The sequence below is a fragment of the Ranitomeya imitator genome, chromosome 4 (genome assembly GCF_032444005.1).
Source record: "Ranitomeya imitator isolate aRanImi1 chromosome 4, aRanImi1.pri, whole genome shotgun sequence".
Lineage (NCBI taxonomy): Eukaryota > Metazoa > Chordata > Amphibia > Anura > Dendrobatidae > Ranitomeya > Ranitomeya imitator.
In genome coordinates this window covers 482,139,418-482,162,025 of record NC_091285.1, presented here as the reverse complement: position 1 = coordinate 482,162,025, position 22,608 = coordinate 482,139,418, and the positions used below count along the sequence as shown (strand labels likewise).

Below are 22,608 nucleotides of genomic sequence, written 5' to 3'. Positions count from 1 at the left end.
AATGTAGCGACCACCTGCTGGTGGTCAAGTACAAGGACAAGAGGGATGTCCTTCTCTTGACCACCATACATGGTGATGGCAGAGCCCTCAGCACTGTACGGGGTACCTCTACACAGGTCTGCAAACCGGACTGTGTACTGGGCTACAACAAAAGCATGGGGGGGGGGGGTTGATCTCTCTGATCAACTCCTCCAACCATACAGTGCTTTGAGAAAGGCCAAGGTGTGGTACAAAAAGTTGGTCGTCCACATCGTACAAATGGCAATGCTCAACGCTTTCCTGCTGTTACGATGTGCACGCCACACCGATACGTCGTACCTTCAGTTCCAGGAGGTAGTGGTTAAGGCCCTGATATTTGGTACTCCGGAAGGAGAGGGCCCCAGTACTTCCGGAACTGAAGGTGCTCGTATCGTACCAGGCCAGCATTTTCCGGGGGTGGTCCCGCCAACCGGCAGAAAAGGTAAGCCGCAAAAAAGGTGCCGAGTGTGTTACAAAAGGGGAATACGCAAGGACACCATTTATCAATGCGACACCTGCCCCGAAAAACCTGGCCTGTGTATGAAGGATTGCTTCAGATTGTACCACACCTCCATGCACTACTAATTTACTTTACAAGAAAGCGTACATTAGTTCCAAAAAGGGGGCACATCTAGATAAGTTCCTTGGGGGGGGGGGGTCTAGGTTCCAAAATGATGTCACTTGTGTTTTTTTTTTTCCTGTTTAGGCACATCAGGGGCTCTGCAAACGGAACATGACGACCGCAGACAATTTCTGCATTCCAAAACGTCACAACTTCCCTTTCGAGCCCCAACGTGTGCCTAAACAGTTTTTTCCCACATATGGCGTACCAGCGTAATCAGGACAATTTGGACAACAACTTTTGATGTCCAATTTCTCCTGTTACCTTTGGGAAAATTAAAAATTGGGGACTAAAATATCATTTTTGTGGGAAAAAATAGGATTTTTTATTTTCACGCCTGGGCATTATAAACTTTAGTGAAGCACGTGGGGGTTCAAATTTCTCACCAAACACCTAGATAAGTTCCTTAGGGGGTACAGTTTCCAAAATGGGGTCACTTGTGGGGGGTTTCTACTGTTTAGTCACATCAGGGGCTCTGCAAATGGAACATGATGCCAGCAGAACATTCCATCAAAGTCTGCATTCCAAAACGTCACTACTTCCCTTTCGAGCCCCAACGTGTGCCCAAACAGTAGTTCCTCCCCACATATGGGGTATCAGCGTACTCAGGACAAATTGGACAACTTTTGGGGTCCAATTTCTCCTGGTACCCTTGGGAAAATTAAAAATTGGGGACTAAAATATCATTTTTGTAGGAAAAAATAGGATTTTTTATTTTCACGCCTGGGCATTATATACTTTAGTGAAGCACGTGGGGGTTCAAAATTCTCACCACACAACTAGATAAGTTCCTTAGAGGGTCTAGTTTCCAAAATGGGGTCACTTGTGGGGGGTTTCCACTGTTTAGGCACATCATGGGCTCTCCAAACGCGACATGGCGTCCGATCTCAATTCCAGCCAAAGTTAGCTTGAAAAAGTCAAACGGCGCTCCTTTCCTTCTGAGCCCTGCCATGCGCCCAAACCGTGGTTCCCCCCAAATATGGGGTATCAGCGTACTCAGGACAAATTGGACAACAACTTTTGGGGTCCAATTTCTCCTTTTACCCTTGAGAAAATAAAAAATTGGGGACTAAACGATCATGTTTGTGGAAAAAATAGGAATTTTTTTTTTCACGCCCGGGCGTTATAAACTTTCGTGAAGCACTTGGGGGATAAAAGTGCTCATGACACATCTAGATAAGTTCCTTAGGGGGTCTAGTTTCCAAAATGGGGTCATTTGTGGGGGGTTTCCACTGTTTAGGCACATCAGGGGGTCGCCAAACACGATATGGCGTCCGATCTCAATTCCAGCCAAATTTAGCTTGAAAAAGTCAAATGGCGCTCCTTTCCTTCTGAGCCCTGCCATGCGCCCAAACAGTGGTCCCCCCCACATATGGGGTATCAGCGTACTCAGGACAAATTGGACAACAACTTTTGGGGTCCAATTTCTCCTTTTTCCCTTGAGAAAATAAAAAATTGGGGACTAAACGATCATGTTTGTGGAAAAAATAGGATTTTTTTTTTTCACGCCCGGGCGTTATAAACTTTCGTGAAGCACTTGGGGGATAAAAGTGCTCATGACACATCTAGATAAGTTCCTTAGGGGGTCTAGTTTCCAAAATAGGGTCACTTGTGGGGGGTTTCCACTGTTTAGGCACATCAGGGGGTCGCCAAACGCGACATGGCGTCCGATCTCAATTCCAGCCAAATTTAGCTTGAAAAAGTCAAACGGCGCTCCTTTCCTTCTGAGCCCTGCCATGCGCCCAAAAAGTGGTTCCCCCTCACATGTGGGGTATCAGCGTACTCAGGATACATTGGACAACAACTTTTGAGGTCCATTTTCTCTTTTTACCCTTGGGAAATTAAAAAGATTATTGCTGAAAGATCATTTTTGTGACTAAAAAGTAAAATGTTAATTTTTTCCTTCCATGTTGCTTCTGCTGCTGTGAATCACCTGAAGGGTTAATAAACTTCTTGAATGTGGTTTTGAGCACCTTGAGGGGTGCAGTTTTTAGAATGGTGTCGCTTTTGGGTATTTTCTGCCATATAGACCCTTCAAAATGACTTCAAATGTGAGGTGGTCCCTAAAAAAAATGGTTTTGTAAATTTGGTTGTAAAAATGAGAAATTGCTGGTCAAATTTTAACCCTTATAACTTCCTTGAAAAAAAAAAGTTTGTTTCAAAAATTGTGCTGATGTAAAGTAGACATGTGGGAAATGTTATTTATTAACTATATTGTGCCACATAACTCTCTGGTTTAACAGAATAAAAATTCAAAGTTGGAAAATTGTGAAATTTTCAAAATTTTCGCCAAATTTCCGTTTTTTTCACAAATAAACGCAAGTTATATCGAAGAAATTTTAGCACTATCATGAAGTACAATATGTTACAAGAAAACAATCTCAGAATCGCTAAGATCCGTTGAAGCGTTTCGGAGTTATAACCTCATAAAGGGACAGTGGTCAGAATTGTAAAAATTGGCCTGGTCATTGACGTGCAAACCACCCTTGGGGGTAAAGGGGTTAAGGGTTATTCCCAAAATATTTTTCAGAGGACAGAATATGCATACTTAAACTTAATTTTGCAGGTCATTTTCAGGATACTATATTCGTATACTGTAGGTCTTACTACTTTTAGAACATGAAAGGTTTAAATTTTTTAGTTTATGTCACCATATTTTTTTTCTAAATGATTTTTACAATTTTCTATCGATGGAGCTGTGCAAGGACTTGTTTTTGCAGAAAGTGATGTATTGCATACTATTAAAAGACGCCTATTAGTACTTATGTTATTTTAGTGATATAGAAGAGGTCACTGATTAAGGGTGCTATACGCACCATAAACGCTTAGGAGTATTTTTTTCTGATGTGATCACCATTTTAATGGATTTATCTTTTGTATTCTGGCTTTTGCCAGCACTCCTTGGCCCACGGTATTCTGTGAAACGTTGGAGGTCCTATTTCCTGAAATATATTTGTTCCCTGTAACACTTCAATCCATCCTACACTCTGCTGCCCGACTAATCCACCTGTCCCCCCGCTATTCCCCAGCCTCTCCCCTGTGTCAAGCCCTTCACTGGCTTCCTATCGCCCAGAGACTCCAGTTCAAAACCCTCACACTGACATACAAAGCCATCCACAACCTGTCTCCTCCATACATCTGTGACATGGTCTCCCGGTACCTACCTACACGCGACCTCCGATCCTCCCAAGACCTCCTTCTCTACTCCCCTCTCATCTCTTCTTCCCATAACCGCATCCAAGACTTCTCCCGTGCTTCCCCCATACTCTGGAACTCTCTACCCCAACACATCAGACTTGCGCCTACCATAGAAACCTTCAAAAAGAACCTGAAGACTCATCTCTTCCGACAAGCCTACAGCCTGCAGTGATCCTCAACCTACTGAACAGCCGTACAGCCAGCTCTTCCCTCTCCTAGTGTATCCTCACCCACCCCCTGCAGACTGTGAGCCCTCGCGGGCAGGGTCCTCCCTCCTTATGTACTCGTGTGCCTTGTTATCTGCTAATGTATTTGTCTATATTTGCCCCGTATTCACATGTAAAGCGCCATGGAATAAATGGCGCTATAAAAATGTATAATAATAATAATAATAATAACACTGCAATGAGTGGTATCTTAATTTACTTTATGACCTTATATCCTGTGTTTCTCACAAAATTAGATCATCAAAAAAAGGTCCTTTAGTCGGTTTCAGTAGGCTCCACAATCACGGGGAACACTGCTGACTTGACAGATTTCCAGAAGGCAGCCATAGACACACTCCACAAGGAAGGTAAGGCTTCTTTCACACTTCTGTCGGTATAGGGCTGCTGCTAAGTGTTGGCGTGACGTACCGACGGACGATGTGAAAATTCGGCACAACGTGGGCAGCGGATGCAGTTTTTCAACTGCCCATTCTAAAGTCCCGGGGAGGAGGGGGCGGAGTTCCGGCCGTGCACGCGCGGTAGGAATTGCAGGACCCGACGTACGAAAAAACGTGCCCTTGAACGTTTTTCACTACGACGGTCCGCCAAATACAGACGCATCCAGTGCACGACGTATGGAACGGGTGTCCACATGTCGGGATGCGTCAGTAATACAAGTCTATGCAAAAAATACATCCTGCGGGCAACTTTGCAGGATTCGTTTTTTGCACAGAACGATGCAATTGGACGGAGGCCAAACAACGGAAATGTGAAAGAGGCCCAAGTCACAAAAGGTCATTGCTAATGAAGCTGGCTGTTCGCAGAGTGCTGTATCCAAACATATTAATAGAAAGTGGAGTGGAAGGAAAAAGTGTGGTAGAAAAAGGTGTACAAGCAACCGGGATAACCGCAGCCTTGAAAGGATTGTTTCAGTAGGCTCCACAATCATGGGCAAGACTGCTGACTTGACAGATGTCCAGACGGCAGTCATTGACATACTCCAAAAGGAAAGTAAATTTTGCTTTTAATTTGGAAATCAATGTCCCAGAGTCTGGAGGAAGTGTGGGGAGGCACACAATCCAAGCTGCTTGAGGTTTAGTGTGAAGTTTCCACAATCACTGATGGTTTGGGGAGCCATGTCATCTGCTGGTATAGGTCCACTGTGTTTTATCAAGACCAAAGTAAGCGCAGCCGTCTACCAGGAAATTTTAGAGCACTTCATGCTTCCCTTTGCCAACAAACTTTTTGGAGATGGAAATTTCATTCTCCAATAGGATTTTGCACCTGTCCACACTGCCAAAAGTAGCAATACCTGGTGTAAAAACAACAGTATCATAGAGAATCTATGGGTATTGTCAAGAGGAAGATGAGAGACACCAGGCCCAACAATGCAGACAAACTGAAGGACACCATCAAAGCAACCTGGGCTTCCATAGCACCTCAGCAGTGCCACAAGCTGATCGCCTCCATGCCACACTGTATTGATGCAGTAATTGATGCAAAAGGAGACCTGACCAAGTATTGAGCACATTTACCTAACATAGATTTCAGTAGGCCAACATTTTGGATTTTACAATCATTTTTCAAGCTGGTGTTATAAAGTATTCTAATTTACTGAGATAATGACCTTTGGGTTTTCAGTGGCTGTAAGCCATAATTATCAACATTAACAGAAATAAACAAGTGAAGTACTATAGATCACTGTAATACGATACACTTTATTGATCCTGGGGGAAATTATGGTATTACAGCAGCAATACAAACAGCAGTACATAAAATATTAGGACACAATTCTTGCACAAGTATACCAACATTACATAACAAATAAATGTGGATAGTTGAGGTATATAAATCACTGTTAATTGACATTAGTACACCAACAATCAGTCACTGTTGTCTACCACCAAATTATTATACATCCCCATAGCAGTAGTTACAAACGATTTCCTGAATTTCTCCTTCTTACACCTTAGTAGGATTAGGCGGCTGCTGAATGTGCTCTTCTGCTTCAAGAACAGCTCGTATAGTGGGTGAGTATTATTGATCATTATAGCACTACACTTCTGAATTCTATCCTCCAATACCTCCTCAAAAGATTCCAGATGGAGGCCAACAGCTGCACTTGCCTTCTTGATAAGTTTGTTGAGCTTATTAGCGTCAGATACTCGCTCACTACTGCCCCAGCACATGATAGCAAAAAAAAAAATGGCGCTTGCCACAACGGTAGAACATTTCCAGCATTTTACTGCACACATTGAACGACCTGAGCTTCCGAAGAAAGTTGAGTCTGCTCATTCCCTTCTTGTAAACCTTTTCTGTATGACCCCTCCAATCGAGTTTACGGTCAAGGTGAACACCCAAATATTTGTAGCTCTCAACAATCTCCACCTCCTGGCCAGCAATATTAATCGATAAGTAATCCTCCTTTTTCTTTCTATAACTTACCACCAACTCCTTGGTTTTCTTTACATTTAGTTCCAGACAGTTAGTCCGGCACCAATCCACAAAGTCAGAAACCACCCTTCTATATTCCTCCTCCCCCCGGCCTCCCACAATGCCCCCTACAATCACGGAGTCATCTGAGAATTTTTGGAGGTAACAAAAATCTGATTTATACTGAAAGTCAGCTGTATACAATGTGAAGAGGAAGAGCGACAGCACTGTACCCTGAGGGGCTCCAACACTCCAATCTACGTGATCTACATTTTCATTGTAATCCAGTTGGTGAGAATAAGGAGTTGACTTCTGAACGGTGATCCCAACAGAGCAAGAAGGAATAGTCCAATACTACACTTAATGGCCACAGTGAAACTTGGGGAAAAAAAATGGATGGGGACTTTGACTAATGACACATTTTAGCCCAATTGCCTTAGCGTAAAATAAAAGGTTAATAATTGATATGGTAGAATGACGTTAAATTGAGCTTCCCAATACCATCCCGTAATGTCTACTCAATGTGCAGACCTTGTGGGGACGAGTTACATGAGCAGTGGTCTTGCAAGACTAGTGAGGCTGAACAAATGGCAGAGGGCTCCTATTAATTATACAGGATATCACAGGATAGGTGATATACAAGTGACTGCGAGAAAAACCTTTAACATACAATCATATTTGAGAGACTTTCATGGAGCATGACAATATGGAAACAGATCTTAACAAAATTCAAACAAGGTAAGCACTATGCTAAGCAAAACTACGGCCCACATTTATCAATGCATCAACGCATTCTTCTTGCAGCATTTTACTCCAAAATTATGTCTCATCTGCTGTGTGACATTTATTAACCAACTTGCTAAATTTAGAGCCATTTGTGCCATGCATGTCAGTTGTTATAGCTGAAGTGAAAAGTGAATGAGGCTTAATGGTTTGCTAAGGATTTATGCACATTTATGAAATATAACTTTTCAAAAAGACACAAAAATTCCCTGGCTTATAATAGAAAAAGTGGCATCATTTTAGCCAGTTAATGGCAGAAGAGTATGCAGTGAGTGTGGCAGTTTTATCAAAGAAGGGAACTTATAGATGTGACACTAAGTCAATAAAGTAGTCAGGCTTCAACGTAGAAATGAACTAAAATGATGCCACTTTTGATAAATGTGGGCGTTTATTCTATGCCTTGAAGCCAAACACTAATCTTATAGCACTTTGAGGGCAGTAAATAAAAGTCTAACTTACATAGACATGTCTCCTTGATGAGTTGAGGATAATATGGAAACTGAGATCAAAAGAAAAAAAAACAAAAACATGAATTCACTTTAAAAATAAAAAATGTCACCGTTTACAATACTAATGATTAAAATTAATAGTGATGGATGAGAAAAGAAATAGAACGATAAATAAGACAGAGGACATTCTGCTCTTACCATTTTCTGTGACCACTTGACATGAATGAGCGGGATTTTCACTCAAATGTTTGGCCATGTCATCTAAACCAGAAACGTCAGTCATGAAATCACAGTTCAGGCACACCACAGTTATACGCCTAATAAAGCAAAAATAGGAGTAGTTAAGACTTCTAAAAAGATAAAACTATGCATGTAAACAATTCATCTTCATATCCGTATGTCAGAATAGCCTTACAATGTACATCCAAACTTTACTACAGAATTGTTCTTAGGTCCAAAAATTGCAGAGTGTGAGGTTTTCCCCTAAAACATTTATCTCCAATCTAAAGGCTAAGTGATAAATGTTATATTACAAGGGTATTCAACACCGATTTACAAGCAAGGCTCCCTCCACACATCCGTATAGAACCAGTACTGGAAAAAACAGTACTGGTGTCAGTGTTTTGAATCGGTATGCCATCAGTGTGCCTGCAACACCACATCTTTGTAGGTTGCAGAATGTGTTTTTTTTTTAAATGGACATTCACTTTATGGAAAGCAACAGTTAAACTAAATCTGAGAAACAAAACAAATTTTCAAAGATATATAATGTCTGAAAAGGGGTATTCAATTCGAGCTATTTTATACTTAACGGCTTAGTGATGAGTAGAGTTGAGCAAATTTGTTCGGATTCGGTTCCGAATACGATCGGCAGCGAATATTGTTTTTGCAATATTCATCGAACATCATTAAAGTCAATGGGAGAAGAAATTACCAAAAATGTTCGGAACCGATCAAACATAAATTCGGCATGAATACGGGTACTAATATGGCAAATTCAGATTCGGCAACCGAACCCGAACAAATTCGCTCAACTCTAGTGATGAGCCCAGTGATTGGCTGCAGCGTGCACATGTGTTGCCGTCATGATACCATCGCTGCAGCCTGTCAAAGACATAGCAGTTCTGGGCATGCACTGGTTGGATAAATCTGATTTTATTATTCTTTTCTATTTCAAGTCATATAGGCATAAAATAATTTAAAAAGGAAGACTGGGCAAAATAGTCAAAAATGTTGCGTGAGCATCTGACTTCCAATTGGTAGAGTACCTTTTGTCAATGGGGCCCCTCTTAGTGACCTTGGAACGTTTGCTGGAATTCCTGCCGTGATACCTACATGTGAAGAACAAAAGATTCATTTGTTTTAATGCCTATGAAACCCAGATTGTAAAGTTTGTATTTTACTAATGTCTCTATTATTCTATAAGAAAACGTCTGATATACCCATTTTACTGCAGGGTACTTAAAGTATCCCAGCTTTGATACATTTTAAATATTGAAAAACATGCAAAGGAAAAGAAGCGTTTGGTTCTGAAATATCTGCCTCCTCACTTACCTCAGCACATGGCTCGTATACGCTTTATTACAGCTGGTACTGAACTTGCATTTGCTGCAGTGCACATACGTGTGAAAATGACCGTCAAAATCTACCACTTGACGGTGACACTCAATGCATTTATGTATTCCTGGAATAACCCTGTAGTCGGGACAAAAATAGAAAAAAGAAAATCTAGTTCTAAAGTGCAGTTAAACAAGTCTTTAATTGTTTAGTGAACCACAGAATTCATGTGTATTGTGTGAATAATAATCAGTGAAATTGGATAGATCACTAGATTTCACAATAGGAAGTGCATACTTTATTAAATAGATCTCCTAGACCTGATGAGGCTGTTGCAGTTATTACTTTAAATGGACATAAAATCCTTCTTGACAGTATCCCTACCTTATACTAAAAACACATTTTGTGTACCATTACACGGGGCTTGTAAGGGTTGTTTTAATTTTAGCATTATACAGCCAATCTGACCTGTAATATCAAAGTAAGTACACTACACAGGTATAAGATCTATTTATCAGATTCCCGACCACAGACGTTGGCACTTGATGAGCTTGTGCAGAGTTGATGTTTCTCTATGGTCGCAGGTCTTGCAGTGCTAGGGATCTCCAGGGTCCTGCAAGCACTGGGATTCTGGTGCAGAGCGATAATTCATCTAGGGGTTCAGAGAGCTAATTGAGAGGTGTAGTTTGTAAAATGGGTTTACTTATGGTGGGGTGGGAAGGGTGTACTGTTCTGGCACCTTAGGGGCTCTGGCAATCTGACATAATCGGCATTCCAATATGGCATTCCTTCCTTTCTGAGCTTTGGACTGGGTCTCAAAAGTAGTTTTCGACCACATATGATCTACTGATGTACTCAGGAGAAATTGAACAACAAATTGTACTGTTTGTTTTCTCCTATTACCACTTTTGAAAATTGCAAACTAGAAGCCAAAGCAACATTTTAGTGAAAAAAAAATGGCAATTTTTCATTTACTCAGCCAACGGTTATACAATTCTGTGATGTGCGTGAGGGTTAAAAACACTTACTACTCCCTTAGATGAATTCCTCGAGGGGTGTAGTTTCCAAAATGGGGTAACTTGTGGGGGTTTCTGCATGTCAGGGGTTCTTCAAGTGTGACATGGATTCTGCAACCTATTCAAGCCAAAATGGCGTTGTGTGCCCAAATAGTCGTTTTACCCCACATATGGGGTATAGGTGTACTCAGGAGAGATTGCACAACAAATTGTATGGTCCATTTTCTCCCGTTACTCTTGTGAAAATGCAAAATTTTCAGTCAAAGGAACGTTTTTGTGGAAAAAAGTTAAATGTTACCGTATTTTTCGGACTAAAAGACGCACTTTTTCCCCCCCAAAAAAAGGGGGGAAAATGGGGGGTGCGTCTAATAGTCGCAATGCAGGCTTACCTAGGTGGCAGAGGTGCGGTTGCGGGGGTGTGGCGGCAGAGGAGGCGCAGTAAGCGGGGTCCCTTTCCCCGGTATGGTGATGCAGCAGGCCCGGTATGCAGCAGAGCCGGGTGAATCCTCTTGTTATCGGTGGTGGCGGCCATTTTCCGGAGGCCGCGCGTGCGCAGATGGAGCGCTCTGCTTCCCGGGGCTTCAGGAAAATGGCCGCCGCGATCTCCATCTGCGCACGCGCGGCCTCCCGCGGCCATTTTCCTGAAGCCCCGGGAGCAGAGCGCTTCATCTGCACACGCGCGGCCTCAGGAAGATGGCCGCGCCCACCGATAACAAGAGGATTCACCCGGCTCTGCTGCATACCGGGCCTGCTGCATCACCATACCGGGGAAAGGGACCCCGCTTACTGCGCCTCCTCTGCCGCCACACCCCCGCCACCGCGGTAAGCCTGCATGGTACGCCAGGGACCCCTCTCACGCCATACTTTCTCACTGCACCTCCTGATCCCAGCACCTCCTGATCCCAGCACCTCCTGATCCCAGCACCTTCTCATCCCAGCACCTCCTCATCCCAGCATCACCCCACCTCTGCCGACACCTTGCCTCCTGTGACCCTGCTCTGCCACCGCCATAAGATACTGTAAATTCGGACAATAAGACGGACCCCCATGTTATAAAAAATCTTTTTTTCTGCAATTTTCACCCCAAATTTGGGGTGCGTCTTATGGTCCGGTGCGTCTTATAGTCCGAAAAATACGGTAATTTTTCCCTTCCTTTCTCCTTGTGAAGCATCTGAAGGGTTAATAAACTTCTAGAATATAGTTTTGAGCACTTTGAGGGGTACAGTTTTTAAAATGGTGTCACATTGGGGTATTTTCTGTCATATATGCCAATCAATCACTCCTAACGTGATGTGGTCCCTCAAAAAATAATTTTGTAATTTTTGTTGGAAAAATTAGAAATTGCTGATCAAAATTTTAACTCTTCTAATTTCCTAACAAAAAAAAAATATATGCTTCAAAATATCGAGCTGATGTAAAGTAAACATGTGGGAAATGTTATTTGTTTTATGTGATATAACTTTGGTTTAAGGGCTCTCTATCGTTAAAGGGTTAAAGGGACTCTGTCACCTGAATTTGGCGGGACTGGTTTTGGGTCATATGGGCGGAGTTTTCAGGTGTTTGATTCACCCTTTCCTTACCCGCTGGCTGCATGCTGGCCGCAATATTGGATTGAAGTTCATTCTCTGTCCTCCATAGTACACGCCTGCGCAAGGCAAGATTGCTTTGCGCAGGCGTGTACTATGGAGGACAGAGAATGAACTTCAATCCAATATTGCGGCCAGCATGAAGCCAGCGGGTAAGGAAAGGGTGAATCAAACACCCGAAAACTCCGCCCATATGACCCAAAACCAGTCCCGCCAAATTCAGGTGACAGAGTCCCTTCAATGAAGTGTGCAGCGTGTATTGTGAAATCTGCAGACCAAAGCACTTACTACTTATACTAAACTAGATGGCAGCCCGATTCTAAAGAATCGGGAGTCTAGAATCCATATATACTTTATTTATTCAAATGTAAGAATAATACAATTAATAAATAATAGTAAGAAAGAACAAAAATAATAGGCAGTATATGGAGAAAACACCAAACAAAAGTTCAAAATTGGTGTGAAAATGTCACTGAACCACTTCACAACTAAATATATATAGTTTTGGTAAATGGTATTATCATTTTTTTGACGAAATTCGGCAGGAGCTTGAAGAGCAACGTCACTGGGCCCGCCTCCACGCAGTAGAAACTTGCTGTGAGGTAAAAATTCAAAAATCACACCAAAATGGCGGGCGGAGTGTGTCACAGTACGGCACGTTTCTGATTGGTCGCTCGCAGCAGGCGGCAACCAATCAGACACTGGACACTGTTGACGTCACTTATCTCCGGACATTAGCTCCGGACATTAGCTCCGGACAAAGCCACGGAAGTTGGCACAAATTGCAGGAAGTAGTATTCTAGGCAATTAATCTCCGGACATTAGCTCCGGACATTAGCTCCGGACAAAGCACGGAAGTTGGCACAAATTGCAGGAAGTAGTATTCTAGGCAATTATATATTAGATGCTTAACACAAATACAGTGGGAAATTATTCCATTACAGATTGACATGTCCTTCTCTGCAGGGCTGTGGAGTCGGAGTCAGAGTAGTGGAGTCTGAGCCCATTTTGGTGGAGTTGGAGTCATAGAAACTGAGGAGTTGGAGTCAGAGGTTTGACTTCCGACTTCACAGCCCTGTCAGGGCTGTGGAGTCAGAGTCGTGGAGTTGGAGCCCATTTTGGTGGAGTAGGAGTCATGGAAATTGAGGAGTCGCAGGTTTGGCTTACCGACTCCACAGCCCTGCTTCTCTCTGTCATGTCTGTAAACCATTTTTTTTAAATTTAATTTGTGAGAGAAAAAAGTTGCTGCCAAATTTGTTGTTTGCCGTTATTGGCCAATTATCTTAAGTTTTACCACTGCACAGCTCTATGTAAAACCAGTAAGGTATTTTCAGAACAGTAAAAATGTCCCTGAAAAATAAAATTTAAACCATTAATTTCAGAAAAAAAAAACGACCAATCGATCTTCGCAGTGATAAGTGGCTTAGACCGGGCTTCCACTGATGAACTGCAGATTTCTTGTGCGTTATAAAATAATTTGTAACTACAGTTTAACAACAACCAAAAAAAATCTAAGAGAACAGATCAAGTTTCCATCAGGATTTGTATCTGTAACACCTGTTCTTGTAATGAAAAGGTGCAATCATTTCTAATAATTGTTCAGCTTTAGATTGCATCCCATTGCTCAGTTAATTAAATTATGGATTTCTATTGAATTATTTGCCGTGAATATAGTTTCTGGGATACTATAACACTATTATCATAAAACATTTGTTTTTGACACCATGGTGAATGAAATGTACCTTATGCTTTGCAAAGCTGTATTAATTATTTTAGTTTTTCTTGAAGTATTCACAGATGCAGGCTTTTTTGCAGGAGGCTTGATTTTTACAGGATGTGTAATTTTTTTAGCTGTTAAATTCCGATTATTGACAGGGCCCATAGTTTTCACTACTGGAGGAGATTGGGGTAGCGTGTATTGAGGCAGCTGAGGAGGGGGGTGGGCTGGAGTTGCTGGTAGGTTTCTGGAAATAGAGGGCGTGGGAGAAGAAACTTGATTTGAAGATACTCCAACAGATGCCCGAATGGTGACCTGAAGTTATAAAAAGAAAAAAAATAAATGTATTTGATGTATATATTATTTAGCCTTACTTTTACAAAAGTTTTAAAGTGTTGTTAAGAATTTATTTTGAAATTACAATAAGAAATTGCAGAAGGGAAATAAAGGCAGAGTCAAGGAGTGAATTCCTAAATGACAGGTGCCAAAAATCACTTCAATTAGAGAGATGGCCATAGATTTCACTCCCACCTAACATACACAAGTTTTTAATTATTGCACTTTTCCATAATTCTCATTAATTCAATACAAAATTTCTGTTATTTCTACCAGTGTAGACAAGTTCATCAGATAGGGAAAAAAAAAGCAGCTTACAATGCTCAAATTAAAAGCATTTTAAGTCCGCAAGGAAAGGGTCTTCTCCCCTCTGTACCAGTCTGTCATTGTAAATTGGTTTACTGTGAACGATATCTATAACTCTGTACGTAACCCGTTTCTCATGTACAGCACCATGGAATTAATGGTGCTATATAAATAAATAATAATAGTTTAGTAAACAAGTGTGATGAAAAAAAAAGTTTTAAGGGGTTGCATGTGACCGGAGCGCACCCATTTTGTGATAAGTTAAAAAAAAAAAAATGTCTCAACACACCTTTGTTCCTGGAGGAAGACCTTCCAGTTGTTTAGGCTTCTTAAATGTTCTGTGATGCTGAGTTTTATGATCCATTTTCTCCTTACAAGTCAAAAACTGCAATCTGCACTTAGGACATCTTAAAACACCTTTATTCTGAAATGGAGAATGTAAGGATTTTTTGATAAAAGAATACAAACTGTGTTCGCATGCATAGAGGTTTTAAGCTGAAAGCATAGATATTTGCACTAATATTTGTGCTGATGAAAATGAGAATACTGACAATCCCATTATTGTAACTAACCTGGTGCTTCATATAATGCTGCATGTAAGGCGTTCCAGACTTGATCACTTTTAAACAAAATGGACATAACAAACTTTTTGTGTTCTCATGGGTGGTTCGAAAATGATTATCAACATCAACAAAAACTGAAGACCTGTAATTGCACACCTACAAGAAAAAGGGACAATCATTAATAAAAAGTGAATATTGAGATGATAGGACAATGGTTTTTATTTTTACAGATGGCGATTTACAAAGATCACTGAAGTTTTTTTTGAATGTAGGATTGGGAAAAAGAATGATTGTTGTGATCAATGTGTGGGGTTTTGGGTCATATAGTCTACAGAAGAGGCCAACTCTACTTGTAGTGTATAAAAATACTTGCTGTTAGTAAATAGTAGAATCATTTCCATAAAATGCATTCTGGAAAAATAAATAGAACTATTCCTTAAAGGGGACCAGTCATGTCCTTAAACGCTATTAACCTGCACATAATAGCATTCTAAAGCTGTGATACCACCGCACTAAGAGCCTGGCTACTGGGAGGGAAATCCCTTTATTTCTGCAGCAGCCACGGACTTTCAGTCAGACATGAGATGTGCGGCCGGCGTAGTTTCCAGTCACTGCTCAGTACACAGTGAGCCGCAGCTGTATCCCCATCCCGGCATTGACTGACCGCTGTATCTGTACCGATACACTGCTGAGCTGACTGGCAGTGCTGGGGCATGATTCAAGCCAACACACACTACATACTGAGCGATGACTGAAGCCTCTATGACAAAGCTGGAGGCCGCCGGGAGGATTAGGCTGTGTTCACATGTTGTGTTTTTGCAGATCAATTATAGGGGGACCCTACGTCTTTTTTTTATTTTATTTTTTTTTTGGGGGGGAAGGGGCTCGACAATTTAATAACCAGTAAAGGCTAAGTATACAGTCGTGGGCTGATATTAATAGCCTGGGAAGCTCCATGGGTATTACCCTCTTTCCAGTTTATAAACATCTGCCCCCAGCTGTACGATTTCCCTCTGCTGGTTTGTAAAATATTGTGGGGGCCCACGCCATTTTTTTTCAGAAAATTATTTAGTATATGAAATGAATACATGTACAGTAATTATATATGTGACTGACATCTTTACATCTATCTATTCTATGTGTTTACCTCAATGCTATTCTATTCTGTCGGGTACAGCTGTGATTTTACTGTACGCGACAGATGAATTGCTGGCTTTGTCAAAGGACATGGGGGATCCCACTTCTTCCTTCCAAAAGGAATTTACCGTATATACACTCGAGTATAAGCCGACCCCCCTAATTTTGCAACAAAAAACTGGGAAAACTTATTTACTCGAGTATAAGCCTAGGGTGGAAAATGCAGCAGCTACAGGTAAATGTTAAAAATAGATACCAATAAAAAGTAAAATTAATTGAGACATCAGTAGGTTAAGTGTTTTTGAATACCCATATTGAATCAAGAGCCCCATATAATGCTCCATACAGTCCATTATGGCCCATAAGATGCTCCATATACAAATATGCCCCATATAATGCTCCATACAGTTCTTTATGGCCCCATAAGATGCTCCATACAAAATAGGCCCCATATAATGCTCCATGCAGTTCTTTATGGCCCCATAGATGCTCCATATAATGCTCTGTGCAGTTCTTTATGGCCTCATATAATGCTCCATGCAGTTCTTTATGGCCCCATAGATGCCCCATATAATGCTCCATGCAGTTCTTTATGGCCCCATAGATGCCCCATATAATGATCCATGCAGTTATGGCCCCATAGATGCCCAATATAATGCTCCATGCAGTTCTTTACGGCCCCATAGATGCCCCATATAATGCTCCATGCAGTTATGGCCCCATAGATGCCCCATATAATGCTCCATGCAGTTCTTTATGGCCCCATAGATGCCCCATATAATGCTCCATGCAGTTCTTTATGGCCCCATATAATGCTCGATGCACTTCTTTACGGCCCCATAGATGCCCCATATAATGCTCCATGCAGTTATGGCCCCATAGATGCCCCATATAATGCTCCATGCAGTTATGGCCCCATAGATGCCCCATATAATGCTCCATGCAGTTATGGCCCCATAGATGCCCCATATAATGCTCCATGCAGTTATGGCCCCATAGGTGCCCCATATAATGCTCCATGCAGTTATGGCCCCATAGATGCCCCATATAATGCTCCATGCAGTTATGGCCCCATAGATGCCCCATATAATGCTCCATGCAGTTCTTTATGCATTGTGCCACATGTAAGACACACTCACCTCTCTTCACTGCTCCTCAGCGTCCCTTCTCTCCGCACTGACTTTCAGGCAGAGGGCGGCGCACACACTAATACGTCATCGCGCCCTCTGAACTGAACAGTCACAGCAAGAGAACGGAAAGACAGGGCGGCGGTGGAATGCGGAAAGGTGAATATGACACTCGCCTGCTCCCAGCGCTCCTGACGCGGTCCCTGCAGGTCCCATGGTCTCCGGGAGCGGCAGCTTCTTCCTATAGTGAGCGGTCACATGGTACCGCTCATTACAGTAATGAATATGCGGCTCCATCCCTTTGGGAGTAGAGTCCATATTCATAACTTTAATGAGCGGTACCGGTGACCGCTGAACAGGGGAAGAAGCTGCAGGCGCCCGAAGACCATGGGACATGCAGGGACCGCGTCAGGAGCAGGTGAGTATTTGACAGGCGTCCCCCCCCCCCCCCCTCACCCGCCGACCCCCCCGCCTTCCATGACTCGAGTATAAGCCGAGAGGGGCACTTTCAGCCCATTTTTTTGGGCTGAAAATCTCGGCTTATACTCGAGTATATACGGTAGTTATTAAAAATACATGTACAGTAAACTACATACACAAAGCACTGATTATATATATCTCACTCATGTTTATACATATCTTTTCGTATCCATCTATCTACATGTTGAAAGGAACATTTTGTGTGTTTTTTTTTTTTTCCACGGTAATGAGCACGAGCCCTAAAACCAGGTTTTCAGTGCTGCAGCCATGAAGCTTTAGGCTGTGTGCACACGCTGCGGATCCGCAGCGGATTTGACCGCTGCGGATCCACAGCAGTTTTCCCAAAGTTTACAGTACCATGTAAACCTAAGGGAAAAAAAACGCAGTGCACATGCTGCGGAAAATGCTGCGCGGAAACGCTGCGGATTATTTTCCGCAGCATGTCAATTGTTTGTGCGGATTCCGCAGCGGGTTTCAACCAGCACCAATAGGAAAGTGCTGGTGAAAACCCGCAGAAGAATCCGCAAGAAAATCCGCAGTGAAAACCGCAGTGGTTTTGCACTGCGGATTTTCTAAATCCGCTGCGGAAAAATCCGCAACGTGGGCACATACCCTTAGAATGCGATTAACCTGCAGATTAACCCTATATCTGCAGGTTAATAGTGTTTGAGGACATGACAGGTTCCCTATAATTTTTATTCCATACAACCTAGTGAAGAGAAAATAACAGCTTTTTTTTTTTTTGTAAAGGTCACAAATCTCAAGCAAACATTCATAAAATGTGTCTAAATCATGTTCTTCTTAAAGGCACACCAACGTATTATTCAAGATTTAGGGCAAAGCCTCAAGGGGTAATGATGGACTCACGGTGTGGATAAAAAAAATAAAAAAAATGACCCTGCTAAATCATATGCAGCAAAAAATCGCACTGTCAAAACTATTTTTCTGTGTAAAAAAAAACCAAAAGACATGCAGTCAACGGCATGAGTTTTCTAACCGCATCATCTGGTCTTACCCTTTCAAACTGATGTGCATGGTTCTACATTTTACTGCAAATAATTATTAAATCTGGCCCACAGTAGACTAAACATCATTTTGTCGTAAAAAAAAAAAAAAAAAAAAAGGTGCAAATGCATTGATGAATGTATTCCAGTTAGTATTCCACAGGAAATAGTCTATTGAAACAATTGTACAATATTCATATGTTCACTATGTCAACGGTGTACAGGAAGCAAAGAAGTGGCCGCAGCACTGGAACAAAAGAATTTTGCAGTCATTACCTGACAAACATATGGCATCTCCCCAGGTTTATGACTGTCTTTCATATGTTGTAAAAGAATCTGTTCAGAATCAAATGATAATTCACAGATCTTGCAAATGGCTGGAATAAAAACAAAATGATTGTTATATGGGACAGTTTTCTAGAAAGAAGAAACTATTTGATCTTGCTGTGTTTTACTAGAGGATCCCATTTATTTTCATCCATACAGAATACAACTTGGTTGGAACTGAAAACAGACAACTTTCTGTAGATAAGTACTAAACTAACTAGACAATGTAATAGTGTCCTGAGCTTTCACAATGCACTGCTTTCTATTATAACTGGAAATTGCTTCCGATTCTGAATGTTACCCACGTTTGGTGCAAACTAAAGCAACATATTTTTACTTTAGTTAAGGGATTATTCCCATCATTAAAAGTCATCTCCTCTACACAACATAGATCATTTTCTAATTGTTGGGTTTATGACAAATGGACACCCACCAAAGTTATCACCTATCCTGAGGGACACTGCTAAAGGTCAGTGCTCAGAATAACCTTTTATGTAAGCCATCACCCAAGGACTAGAATGTGAACAACTGTATGGCTCTGTTCACATTCAGTTTGAGCCATCTATCAGGTATGCATTGGGAGCATTCGAGTCTTCTGTTGGATGGACTATATAAGTTGTGAGACATAGTGGCAGAAGTCACCTAAAGGACCCCACAGAAAAAGAAAAAAAAAAAGTTAATTTTTACATTTGTCAAAATGAATCAGGCATAGTACAGTAACAATTTTCATTCACCCATGGCTAATACCAATGATTAGATCATCCACTGTTCTTTATTGTTCTGCCACCGCTTTTGTCCCCTCACGGCTAGGCATCTGCCTGTCCATTGTGTTCTAAAGCTATACTGTACTGCTGCTGTGAACCCTACCCTGCTCAGGACAAATAAATCTAAATCTGAAACGGCTACCGAAAAAGTGATAACTGCTTGTAAAAAAAAATAATAATGACGATTGCTTCTTTGTTTTCCAAACAAGCCAGTTGCTGCTCCCAAAAAGGGATAATTTTTGGACCAATGATTTTCAAAGACGCCGTTTTATATATCCCTTGTGTATAAATATCAGTGGCTCAGTAATTAGCCTTGCAGCGCTGGGGCCACTGTTTAAATCCAACCCCCCAAAAAAACCATCTGCAAGGATTTTGTATGTTCTTCCCATGTTTGCGCGTGGTTTCCTCGGGGTACTCAGTTTTCCTTCCACACTCCAAAGACATGCTGATAAGGATTCTAGATTGTGAGCCCCAATGTGGACAGTGCCGATGTCTGCAAAGCACTTTAGAATTAATGGTGCGTTATAAGTGAGTAAAATAAATAGACATCTACCCTCCAATGGAACAACAGAGCCCAAAAGCCCGCACAACACTTACCTTTCCACGCCCCTGCCTTATCTGCCGAAAGAAGGAAGATATAAATGTGCCTTGGCACACCTGTAACTTACAGATCCTGTGCCAATCTATACAGGGCAATATTTTCCTACAAGAAGCAATTATTGCTAGACGGTCTCTGACAGGACTAAGTTGTGTTCTGGGACACAGACTGTCCTGTTGAATCTGGGACATTTGGAAGCAGCACTAGAGATGCTCATATCCCAGTTTTTCTAATTCCAAAGATCAAATCCCAGTCTTGAGCACCACTGTCATAAAGAATTAGCGTTAAACTTGTACTCAGCAATTTCCAATATATGTATTAAAAAAATAAGAAAACTATTCCAATTAAATTTGAATCAACCACCAGATATATTGAAAATAAAGACAAAAGAACATGAACAAAACTATTCTGTTTCTGTTCAAACCATATCAAAAATCATGAGAGAAGATACTGTGAAGACATGTCTTACTTGTAGATTCATACAAAGTGTGAGAGCTCTCAATGTGGCATTGCAGCTGGAACGGAGTGGAAAACTGGCGGTAACAGTGGTGGCAGGTGGTGTGGTTTTCCCAACTTTCTGTACTTTGCTTCTCAAGCTCCAAATGATGTTTCATGTGGTTCATGAATCTACCATACACAGACAAGAACAGGTGCATTATTGGTAACATTGTATGCTGAAACAACAAGCAAAAGTAGAGAAAACAAAAAAGTGTATCTTATACCAAAGTTAAACACAAAAAAACAAAAGTAGATTTACATCATAAATATACAGAAGTCTGTGTACACCTTCACTTTTTCATTAACAGAAGAAACATGAACATATACGCAATAAACATGTGTAATTAAGGGACTGTGCATTACTGCAACCCTTTACTTACATTAAAAGGTGATGTCCAGGTTTATCATGAAGTCTGCAGTCACAAATGCAGACTTGCACATGCTACGAGGATTCTTCAGTGCTGGCGGCGAGGCAAAGCAGTCATCTGGCCACAAGTCTGTGTACTCCCGGCCACATTCTGATTAGACGTGCACGGCCTCACTTGTAATAATGCGCATGTCTAGTCGGAATGTGGCCAGAAGCTTGCATATCGCATACTTACAGTCACGTCACCACTTGGTCTCGCCAGTGGCTCTGGAGAATCCTCATAGGGCACGTTGAGAGGATCCACAAGACTGAGTGACTTTAGCCTTTCGAGGAAAAACCTGGACAACCCCTCTTAACACATTTAGGTATTGATAGTTTGTACAAAAGAAACAAGTGGTTTTTACATGGTTGAAAGTATCAATCACTTAAAAAGAGAACTTTTTGTTCTTATTTTATTCCCGCTTCTCCAAAGTATACAGATTTATTTTTTTAAAATCGGTCATACAGTTTTAAACCCTCCATATCTCTTGAACTTCAGAGTGGATTTAAATGAAATCAAAAGCAGATTACACAGTAGAGCAGCAGGAATAAACTAAAAAGGAATGAAAAACTGGCAATTTTTGACAAGGGATAAGTCAACTTGCAATAATAAAGTACTGCTTTTTAACTGGGGTGCTGGTGAAGATAATTCAGTATACTTTGGAGTAAACTTGACGTAGAAATTTGTGGGTTAAAATTAAAACAAAATTTTGCAGCCTGATGACCAAAGCAAACTGTTAAGTGTTCTGGAAAAACAAAATGTTTGACAACACTTGAAGGTTGATTAAGTTGTGAAATCAATGCAAAATGTATTTTCAACCTACAGATCAGAAACCTGACTTTAGGGAGCATGATTTATCTAGTCTTGGGGCTCAGGACTGGACTCAGAATCCCCTTATGTAGTACTACATATGAAGTTACACCACGATTATTTTACAAAATGTTATTTTTCATAGTTTTCTTTATCGAAAATTCAGTTCAAATTCAGCAAACTACCGAGAAGAAACTAAACTTGCAGGAGTTGCTGTGAGATTTCCGCAAAGACACTTGGTGAATAGTCAATGCAGCACAAAATGGCAAAAAGATACACTTTAAAGGGGTGCTCTCGAATTGGAAAGTTATCTCCCATCCAAAGGATAACATTCCAATCGCTGGGGGTCCAACTGCAGTAGCCACCATCAATCCAGAGAATCAGGGCGAGCCATGCCCTGCCTAAATGGAACGAAAGTCGATCATGCACACTGCCTTTCCATTCATTCTAATGGAGCGCCAAGATCAGACAGTCTTGGGATCAGTAGGGGTAAAGACTACATATAATATTCCAAGTCAACCCAACATTGGCACCAGAGAAATGAAAGTAGTCTAGATACTAGAATAATCATACAAAAATTTACTAGACCAATCATACAACACTTGTCAAAATTACAATTTATATAGTCCTGTGCTATTTTACAAGGGGAAAAGACAGCAGCCAAAA

The 22,608-nt window shown here is 41.4% G+C and overlaps 1 protein-coding gene across 3 annotated transcripts in view; it reads right to left on the bottom strand.

Moving 5' to 3' along the window:
* Positions 1–22,608, bottom strand: part of ZNF280D (zinc finger protein 280D) — a 131,751-nt gene that overhangs the window by 36,509 nt on the left and 72,634 nt on the right. For all 3 annotated transcript variants that reach the window (XM_069765937.1, XM_069765940.1, XM_069765938.1), the window contains 9 exons: positions 20,697–20,854; positions 18,815–18,915; positions 14,800–14,946; positions 14,517–14,651; positions 13,611–13,900; positions 9,264–9,404; positions 8,978–9,040; positions 7,908–8,026; positions 7,720–7,759 (listed from right to left, as the gene is read on the bottom strand). In XM_069765937.1, the coding sequence (XP_069622038.1) occupies positions 7,720–7,759; positions 7,908–8,026; positions 8,978–9,040; positions 9,264–9,404; positions 13,611–13,900; positions 14,517–14,651; positions 14,800–14,946; positions 18,815–18,915; positions 20,697–20,854 (1,194 nt within the window). The remainder of the gene's footprint in view (positions 1–7,719; positions 7,760–7,907; positions 8,027–8,977; positions 9,041–9,263; positions 9,405–13,610; positions 13,901–14,516; positions 14,652–14,799; positions 14,947–18,814; positions 18,916–20,696; positions 20,855–22,608) is intronic.